This window comes from Rhinoraja longicauda, chromosome 4 (genome assembly GCF_053455715.1).
Source record: "Rhinoraja longicauda isolate Sanriku21f chromosome 4, sRhiLon1.1, whole genome shotgun sequence".
Taxonomy (NCBI): Eukaryota; Metazoa; Chordata; class Chondrichthyes; order Rajiformes; family Arhynchobatidae; genus Rhinoraja; species Rhinoraja longicauda.
Genome location: NC_135956.1, coordinates 27,985,519 through 27,995,827, shown reverse-complemented (window position 1 = coordinate 27,995,827; position 10,309 = coordinate 27,985,519). Strand labels below are relative to the sequence as shown.

The 10,309-nt window shown below is 41.3% G+C and overlaps 1 protein-coding gene across 3 annotated transcripts; it reads right to left on the bottom strand.

Moving 5' to 3' along the window:
* Positions 1-4,229: 4,229 nt before the first annotated feature.
* On the bottom strand, positions 4,230-10,216 carry chchd7 (coiled-coil-helix-coiled-coil-helix domain containing 7). Of its 3 annotated transcripts, none has more exons than XM_078398561.1 (5): positions 10,145-10,168; positions 7,404-7,528; positions 5,059-5,275; positions 4,875-4,973; positions 4,230-4,494 (listed from the first exon to the last, which is right to left on the bottom strand). In XM_078398561.1, exons 3-5 carry the CDS (start codon positions 5,110-5,112, stop codon positions 4,390-4,392), a joined length of 258 nt encoding a protein of 85 aa, XP_078254687.1. In that variant the 5' UTR covers positions 5,113-5,275; positions 7,404-7,528; positions 10,145-10,168; the 3' UTR covers positions 4,230-4,389. The 3 variants fall into 3 exon arrangements, with proteins under 3 accessions (XP_078254687.1, XP_078254688.1, XP_078254686.1); XM_078398562.1 differs by having other exon boundaries at positions 7,404-7,523; positions 10,145-10,160; XM_078398560.1 differs by lacking the exon at positions 7,404-7,528 and having other exon boundaries at positions 10,145-10,216.
* Positions 10,217-10,309: the final 93 nt, after the last annotated feature.

Genomic DNA, 10,309 nt, shown 5'->3' with positions numbered 1-10,309 from the left:
AATGGAACAAGTAAATTCCGCAACAATCAAAAAGCAAAAACTGGATAAGTGCAGAAGATCAGCAAGGACAAGGATGAGAGGTGAACATGCTTTAACACAGATTATTATGCATGATAGAGTTCTGGAAGAACGCATTTGCTGAGCCCTTTGGCTCAACTTGTCCATTTTGACCAATTATGTCCCATCTAAACTAGTTCCATTTGCCCATGCTTGGTCCTGATCCCTCATCCCTTCCTATCCCTGTATATGTCCAAATGTCTTTAAATGCTGTTTTTTATCTGCCTCAACTATTTCTCCATACAACATTTTCCATCTCACCTTAAACCTATACCCTCTAGTTCATTAAATATTTTGCCTCGCACTTTAAACCTATGCCCTCTGATTCCCCAACCTTGTTGCAAAAAAGATTCTGTGCATTCATCTCTATATCAATGCATTTTCATTGACCTTCCACAGGGTGGCACCACCAGCAATGGCTGCCTCGCCAACAGTTTGTCCTTTCTTCTGTTTTTGTTATTTTAAGTATGTGTTAAAAGTATGTTTTAGTGTTCCTTGGTTTGTTTTAAGTGGGGGGGGGGGAGTCGGGGGAAACTTTTTTCAATCTCTTACCTCGACGGATATGTGATTTTTTCCCCGTATCGTATCTCCGTCCCCACTGCGGCCTAACATCGAGGAGTTGGCGGCTTTTCCTGCCCGTGGGTGCGGCGTGGACTTTAATATCGCGGAGCTTGCGATCCCTTTGCCGGGGATCGACTGGAGAGAGCCAACAGCGGGGCCTGTGGACTTTAACATCATGAAGCCCGCAGTCTCTGGTAAGAAGAGGCTGACTCGGGAGCTCCCTGCTCAGTTGAGAGTTTCAACTGTCCCGGCGCGAGAGTTTCGATCATCCCGACGCGAGGGCTTCGGACCTTCGGCTGTGGGGGCTTTGATCGGGGCCCCCGACTGCGGATGGTTCAACAGCCCCGACCACGGGAGAACAAAGAGGAAAATGATTGAACTTTATTACCTTCCATCACAGTGAGGAATGTGGAATCCACTGTGGTGGATGTTTATGTTAAATTTTATTTTATGTGGCTGTGTGTCTTGTTGCTTTTCACTTAGTATGGCTGTGTGGTAACTCAGATTTCACTGTACCTTAATTGGTACATGTGACTGTAAATTGATCTTGAAATCTTAAGATAAAATGTGTTGAAAAAAGCAATTTAGAGGCAAGAAAATATTAATGGGGGCTTCAGTAGCAGATGGTCCAATGTAGAGATAGGTGATATAACAATGGTAAAAATAGGCAATCTCTTAAAATATAAGCTCCAAAATGTATAGATTGCAAACAGTCTGGTTCAGTTTAGACAGATCAAAGAGGGAGGATAGTGTCGACTGTTAAGGTAAGGAGTTTGTGACAATTTCAGTCAATACCTTGCAATACTTAAGAGAAAACATTTGTTCTTAGTATCAAACTAGAAATCTGAAAATGTAAACATCGGATAGGTCTTAGGGTTCTTTAAAATAACTTTGACATTTGCTAATAAAGATACAAAGAAACAAAAGTCGAAATTGTCTTCACCTTGGAGTGAAAACAGGTTCAAAATTAAAGAGCATAACACTTTCACAAGCCATAAAATTGGAGAATACCAGTGGAGGATTTCTGTGGATGTGTTACCTTTATCATAGATCAAAAACAATATCAAGCATTATATGCGATATCAAGCATATGCAATAGTACATTAGATTCAAAGCCATAATCTGTAGTTCTCTCTGCTCTCCAAACCCACCTTCCTCTGTCCAGGCTATGACAGTCAAACTCAACAGTCAACCATTGCAACTTCAGTGCAGTTGGAGTAGTTTTTAGACTTTTGGATATCACTCCGGTTAATACTGAAACATTTATTTTTTAACATGTTGCACAGTGGTATAATAAATTTTCTTGGGAGATTAAAGAGATGATAAATATACAAAGCCTCAGTACCATGGCTCCAACCATAAACCGAGCCATGTCCCTGAGCCTAGGTGTTCTGGATCCTGACTGGGACACCAGCTACATGACCAGCCCACAATCTGCACCCTGGTTGTGGCTGTATCCCACACCCCCAGCTCATTCTGGATCTCTGGCTCAAACTCTGGATGTTTGAGTGGCTAGATGCTAGACCATCAGGATTTTCTAATACTGATGCCAGATTATTGGAATTTTTCTATAAAATGTAAATGATAAATAAATCCCAGAATGCCTGAAAATGCGTTTTGCAATCAAAATCTTCTTTCCATATATTTAAGGACTTTTTCTTTAAATTCCCAACTCCAGGGATATACTTTTGAATTCTTCACCGCAATGAGACCAAAACTCCCACTGAAAATAAATAGAATTCCGTAGATATATCACCTTGAACTATGTCAAAATCATCCCTTAACTGCAGAATCTGTTTCTTTCTTTCTCCTTAAGACCTATTGTACATTGATTGGAGGTTGAGAGGGATATGGGTGAAAAGCAGGCAAATGGGATCAGTGTAGATGGGCATGTTGGTCGGTATGTACGAGTTGGGAGAGGGCCTGTTACTTGTGCTATGTGACTCCCTGATCCCAAAAGGCCAAGTCAGAATACTAATTACGCCAACAGTTATGTAGCTTGACAACCAGATCAAAGGAGCATGATTGTTTCATTTCCAAATGCCTCCTTTAGTAAAAAAAACTGCAGAAGCTAGGAATCTGCAAACAAGAAATGTAGGGCAGAATTTGTGGAAAAAGGAACAGCGAATCTATCAAGTCAGAGTTCAATTCTGATGAAGGGCCTCTTTACCCCCCTCCCCTAGGTAAAATGTTATTTGTTTCTCCCTCCACCATTGCTGCCTGACCAGCTGGGTGTTTCCAGCATTTTCTGTTTTATTCCAAAGAGCAGTTTCACCACCACTTTCTCAAGAGGGGTTAGAGAAGGGCTACTGACCTTAAAAAAAATCCATATCGCAAGAAAGAGCAAAGAATGTCGCAGATCATTGTAAACTGTCCAGATAAAAACCTTTGCTTTCACCCATTAAAAATGTCAATAACATATTGGGAACTTAAATATTGTACATTAAACATTATCTGTCAAGTCACAAGATGTTAAATATTCAACCTTAAAATTAAAAAAATAATGGCTTGAATCTTGTCAAGTAATTCCAATAGCTGTAATTGTGAACACACAATAGCAGGGAGTTTTTTTAAATTGTTCCAATGGATTAAATCTGAAATTTAAAAACGATTTAATTTTTAAGCACCTCATTAATGGTAATCATAAAGCTACTGATTTGGCATTAAAACTTACCTGGTGTACTAATGTCCATTAGGAAAGTAAATCTACCATCTGGTTCAGCCTATGTGGACAAAGCAGTGGGTCATTCTCACCCTCTGGACTCAAAGCAGTGGATCATTCTCAACTCCCTACTTAGTTCAGGGATAATTAGGGATGGTCAATGAATGTCAGTAATGCAAGGAATGTCTTTCCCCCATGAACGAGTATATCAAATCTCCATGTACTCCCAAGTTTAACATTCCCAAGCAAATGCAAAACTCCCAAACTTGCAGGCAGCTTTTCACTGACAATTTTCCATCTTGGATTGCACTCTTTTAGTAATTCCGCAGGACTTGGGCTCGGGAGGCTGCCAGCTGAACCTGAGCCAGGTCACAGTGACTCAATTTGAATTAAGAAAAGCTCTGAGAAAGGATGCATTTAGTTAATTTTAAACTTTTGAGTTGAATTTTGTTTTCAGCTAATGGCTTGAAAACTTTATTTCAGAATCAAACTAAGTAAATAAAAATAAAATTTTATTCAATATTTTTGAATTTCAGCGACAGCCAGTTTTACCAAGAGACATTTTGCCCAGCAGGCCCACTAGATGACACAATGCCTCGTATTACATGAAGAGCATCATGGAAGATTGGCTCAAGCAGACAACTGCCTATCCACAACAGGTAAGTTTGCACTTACTACCTAAGTCAGCTGACAGTACAGCAGTGTGCCACTGGCAGCAAGATCTGACATTTGAATATCAATAGTGACATGATCTATGTTGGCAAAATAAAGACATGCCTTAGATAAAATAAAAATGGTAGCCTGCAGCATCTTCCTGTCACGCTTAAATGTAATCCCATTAAATTGATGGCATTGTGTTATTAAAGTAAAACGCTTCAACAATCCTTTCGCTCCTACAACTCATGCTTGACAGTACAGGTTTTAGGATTCTATTTTCTGAGAACAGCATCTATTTTATCAACTCTATTTTGTGCTCCTTTATTGTGTTATCTTTAATGATCTATTTACAATCTTTTGGTAAAAACTTTATTCAGATATAAAATTACAATTTCATTATTATTTCAGTTTACATTCAATTCATATTCATCAGTTTTTAAGAAGGAGTTTAATCAGTAGGGCTTCTCCTGGTATTCTTCTAAAATCTTTCTTCTTTCATTGGCAGTTGGCATTTCAGGTCTAACACCATTAATTCTTCTTTGCACCATGATGTTATTCTTCAAAAAGGGAGACAAAAAGTTCCAAGTAAATAATAATTTCCACAACCTTTATTAAAGATACCACAAACTAAAATAACAGATGTATTCCTCGGACAATATTTAGTAGGGAAAGTTGCAAAAGTCATAATTTATGGATTCATAATTCATTCATACAGTAATGGATTGAGATCATGCAGCAGTATTTTGCAAATCCTGAATCAACTCCAGCAAAAGATCCTGAAAATGGATATGTTACAGGAAAGAATTTCCAAGAGATAGCGAACTTCATTAGAAAATCCAGGCTTTGCGATATCATACTGAAACCAGCCAAATTTGTAGCTGATGTTCATTTAGAAGTTCAGTCTTCTGATTGGAGTTAGATCTTCAGTTCAACTTACCCAGAATTTCCTACACATTTTATATCTCAGAAAGTAATAGCTGCACATATCTCTGTTGTAGTTATTTGCTTCTAGGCACTTCCTGGAGGCATCAGTTTCCTTTAAATAAAAAGTGAATACCTGTGACACCCGTTAACAAACCTGGTAAAATATAATGACTGCTAGCATTTAACAATTCTCCTACCTCAAGACATGGGTTAATATCTTCATCTCTTAACCTTCGCACATTTCCAGGCATTTTGAATTATATTTTGATCGAATTTGTCATCAATAAAGGTTGCAATGCAATTGATCAATCTTCCAGTGTTGAGTGATTTTTAAAAAATATTCCTCATTTGAGGACAAATTGGGCCGGGAAACATTCTGCGAATTTCATGAAAAGTACAAAATATTCAGGTGGTCTGTGGAGAAAGAAAGAGAGAATCCTTGAGAGAGGAAGAGGTTGAAGATCAGATGTGTTTTAAGCCACAGAGAATACAGAAGAATGGAGAGAATACAGAGCATATCTGTAAAGAATGGAAATCAATAGACAAAGACTCAAAAGGTGGTGGTACCTGATGAAAGAGAATAGTGAATGTGAATTGATCTTAGTTGATCTATCAGGGGGACAAGTAAACAGAAGAAAGTATTCATATTGCTTTATTCTTGTCATGCAATCAGTCAAATCATAACATATATGAATACAATCAATAGACAAAAGACAATAGGTGCAGGAGGAGGCCATTCGGCCCTTCAAGCCAGCACCGCCATTCAATGTGATCATGGCTGATCATTCTCAATCAGTACCCCGTTCCTGCCTTCTCCCCATACCCCCTGACTCCGCTATCCTTAAGAGCTCTATCCAGCTCTCTCTTAAATGCATTCAGAGAATTGGCCTCCACTGCCTTCTGAGGCAGAGAATTCCACAGATTCACAACTCTCTGACTGAAAATGTTTTTCCTCATCTCAGTTCTAAATGGCCTACCCCTTATTCTTAAACTGTGGCCCCTTGTTCTGGACTCCCCCAACATTGGGAACATGTTTCCGGCCTCTAACGTGCCCAACCCCTTAATAATCTTATACGTTTCGATAAGATCTCCTCTCATCCTTCTAAATTCCAGTGTATACAAGCCTAGTCGCACCAGTCTTTCAACATATGATAGTCCCGCCATTCCGAGAATTAACCTAGTAAACCTACGCTGCACGCCCTCAATAACAAGAATATCCTTCCTCAAATTTGGAGACCAAAACTGCACACAGTACTCCAGGTGCGGTCTCACTAGGGCCCTGTAAAACTGCAGGACCTCTTTGCTCCTATACTCAACTCCTCTTGTTATGAAGGCCAACATTCCATTGGCTTTCTTCACTGCCTGCTGTACCTGCATGCTTCCTTTCAGTGACTGATGCACTAGGACACCCAGATCTCGTTGTACGTCCCCTGTTCCTAACTTGACACCATTCAGATGATACTCTACCTTCCTATTCTTACCACCAAAGTGGATAACCTCACACTTATCCACATTAAACTGCATCTGCCATGCATCCGCCCACTCACACAACCTGTCCAAGTCACCCTGCAACCTCATAGCATCTTCCTCACAGTTCACACTACCACCCAGCTTTGTATCATCTGCAAATTTGCTAATGGTACTTTTAATCCCTTCATCCAAGTCATTAATGTATATTGTAAATAGCTGCGGTCCCAGCACCGAGCCTTGCGGTACCCCACTAGTTACTGCCTGCCATTCTGAAAGGGACCCATTTATCCCCACTCTTTGCTTTCTGTCTGTTAACCAATTTTCTATCCATGTCAGTACCCTACCTCCAATACCATGTGCTCTAATTTTGCCCACTAATCTCCTATGTGGAACCTTGTCAAAGGCTTTCTGAAAGTCAAGGTACACCACATCCACCGGCTCTCCCCTGTCAATTTTCCTGGTTACATCCTCAAAGAATTCCAGAAGATTAATCAAGCATGATTTCCCCTTTGTAAATCCATGCTGACTCGGAACAATCCTGTTACTACTATCCAAATGCTCCGCAATTTCGTCTTTTATAATTGACTCCAGCATCTTCCCCACCACTGATGTCAGACTAACTGGTCTATAATTTCCCGTTTTCTCTCTCTCTCCTTTCTTAAAAAGTGGGACAACATTAGCTACCCTCCAATCTACAGGAACTGATCCTGAATCTATCGAACATTGGAAAATGATCACCAATGCGTCCACAATTTCTAGCGCCACCTCCTTAAGTACTCTGGGATGCAGACCACCAGGCCCTGGGGATTTATCAGCCTTCAGTCCCATCAGTCTACCCAACACCATTTCCTGCCTAATGTGAACATCTGGGAGATTGCTTGTATCTTCCTTAGTGAAGACAGATCCAAAGTACCAGTTCAACTCGTCTGCCATTTCCTTGTTTCCCATAATAAATTCCCCCGCTTCTGTCTTCAAGGGACCTACATTTGCCTTGACTATTTTTTTCCTCTTTACATACCTAAAAAAGCTTTTACTATCCTCCTTTATATTATTGGCTAGTTTACCCTCGTACCTCATCTTTTCTCCCCGTATTGCCTTCTTAGTCATCTTCTGTTGCTCTTTAAAAGAGTCCCAATCCTCTGGCTTCCCACTCTTCTTTGCTTTGTTGTACTTCTGCTCTTTTATTTTTATGCTGTCCTTGTATAATCAAGTCATTATACAAATGCAACAGGTGGTACAAAGACAAAAAATATCAGAGTGTCATATATTGTTTCAGCATTGTAGTTACAGAAAAAGTCCAGATTAAAAAAGTGGAAGGGCTGCAATGTAGGCTGAGATATTGGGATTATATCCTATGTTGAGATTATTTAGTAGGCTGATAATAGCAGAAAGAAGAAGTTTCTGAATCTAGTGAAACGTGCTTTAAGCTTTTATATCTTCTGCCCAATGGGAGAGGAGGGAATGACCAGGATGAAAATGGTCCTTGATTATGTTGACTGCTTTCCCGAGGCAGCATGGTTTAGATGGAGCTGATTAGGGGTGGGGGGAGGTGGTGGAAGGTTGGTTTGTGTGATGGACTGGGTTACATCCACAACTTTCTGCAACCCTCCCACCACCTTCATCAGTCAAATCTTCCCGTCCCCAACCCTTTCCATAAAGATCACTCGCTCTACAACTTCTTGGTTCACTCATCCCTCCCCAGTCAATCTGCCCACTCACCAGGCACTTTTCCTTACAACTGCAGGAGAAGTAACACCTATTCCTACATCTCTTCTCACACATCCATCTAGGGACATAAACAGTCCTTCCAGGTAAGACAGAGGTTCACGTGCATCTCTTCAAACCTCGTCTACTGCATTCAGTGGCCCTAACGTAACCTCCACTACATTGGCGAGACTCGGCATAGACCAGGTAACCATCCACTAAGGCCCACAGGAGCTCAAGTTGCTAAACTTCCCATTCCAACCTTTCTGTCCTTGGCCTTCTCCATTGCCAGAGTGATACCACACCAAACTGAAGGAGCATCTCATATTCTACTTGGGTAATTTACAGTCTAATTTACAGCCCAAAGGTATGAATACTGAATTCTCCAATTTTGAGTTATACCTAACCCCTTTTCTCCCTTTGTCAATTGCTTTACCCAACTACCAATTACACTCGCTCACCTATACCTTCTTATCATTTGCTATGCTTTTCCCCATCTGCACCTCTTTCATCCCCTTCCTCCATCAGTCTGAAAATTCCTGACCCAAAACATCATGTTCATTTTCCTCTTTAGATGCTGCTGAATTCCTCCAGCACTTAGTTCAAGATTCTAGCATCTATAACCTTGTGTCTCATCTCTGCAATGTATTGTGGTCTTGTGCTGAACTATTGCCAAACCAAGATGTAATAGATCTCAATAGGATGCTTTCTATGATGCATCTGCAGCAGTTGGTAAGAGTCATCACAAACTTCCTTCGTCTCCTAGGAAGGTAGAGGCATTGCTGTGCTCTCTTGACCATAACTCCACAGTGGATGGTTCACAACAAAACATTGTTGATATTTATGCCTTTGAACTTGAAGCTCTCTACCATCTCTAGTACAGCACCATTGATGCTGACTGCAGCATGTGCACCACCTCATCTACTGAAGATGATAACTAGCTTCATCTTGCTAACGTTGAAGAGGTTTCACCATAACACCAAGTTTTACTAAGCTCTCTGTATTCTATCTCATCAATATTTGACATCTGGTCTACTATGGTGATGTAATCTGCAAACTTGTAAACTAAGTCAGAGCAGAATTTGGTTGCACAGTCATGTATGTAGGGTGTATCGTAAGGAACTGAAAACGCATCCTTGTGAGGCACCAGTGTTGAGAATTATCATGGATGTTCTGTCATCCATCCTCACTGATTTTCATCAATGGGTCAGGAAGTCAAGCATCAGCTGCAGAGGTGGACGCTGACTCCTACGTCCATGAGTTTAGAGATGAGTTTGGTTGGGATTATGGCATTGAAGGTGGAGCTATTGTAATAAATAGGAATTCCATTTCTTTCATCTTTCCTTTACATATCCATTCTTAATCTTTTTACCCTTTACTGATCTTTTCTCTTTCACCTACCTCCAAAATATATCAACTTCTACTATCTTCATCCCAATTTTTATTGTCCCCTTATCTTTCCCATCCCTCTATCCTAAATGTTCTTCCCCTTGACTCTACTTCAATTGATCTTGTTTCTTTCACCTTATAGAGCCATTTACATGGGTCCCTTGTTCTCCCACAGCCTTTTCTCCCTCTTCTACCTTAACTCCCCCCCCCCACACTTTTGCTTGTTATTGCACACCATCTTCTCCATGCATTTCTGTCCCAATGCCTTTCCCCTATTGCATCACCACCACAGTCCTTTGCCTATCCTCCCTCCTGTTCTTCTACAACTACTGCTTGCTTTGTTCTTTCTGTTTCATTACCCACTCCTCTCTACTACTTTTTCCTTAATTGTATTACCCTTGGTTTTCCCATAATAATTGCCCACTCCTACTGTTCTTCCCAAGTCCTCTCCCCACCAGTGTTCCCACTTCATGGCCCGCTCAGTCTATTGCCTACTCACTCTCCATTGCTCATGACCTTCACCTCCCAATTTGTTCCCACTTCCTATCCTTCTGTCATTGCTGCACGCCTGCATATTCCCTGCCCCGTTACAGCTTTTCCTTTCCCACTCTACCTCTTCCCCTCTACCACTTCTCCATGCACCCCTCCTTTTGGCCTCAGAGCCCACGCTTACCCTCACTCTCCCCCCCCCCCCCCCAGCCGCTCCTCTTCCCTCCTCACCTCCAACACCAGGACACATCAACCAGCGACGTCACGGGCAGCCGCGCGCGCTCAAATACGGGCGCAACCCAACCTGCTGGCGGAAACCTTGGGATTGACGTTGATGGACGGGCGAGAGGACCAATGAACCGCAGGTGCTGCGGGAGTACGTCACGGAAAGCCCCG

What these genes read in the sequence shown, in the direction of transcription:
- chchd7 (XM_078398560.1), bottom strand. Translation starts at nt 5,112, where the DNA reads ATGCCTGGAAATGTGCGAAGGTTAAGAGATGAAGATATTAACCCATGT. An exon ending in ATATTAACCCATGTCTTGAG is followed by an intron (nt 4,974 to 5,058) that starts GTAGGAGAATTG and finishes TTTTATTTAAAG; the next exon opens with GAAACTGATGCCTCCAGGAA. An exon ending in AAATGTGTAGGAAATTCTGG is followed by an intron (nt 4,495 to 4,874) that starts GTAAGTTGAACT and finishes CCCTTTTTGAAG; the next exon opens with AATAACATCATGGTGCAAAG.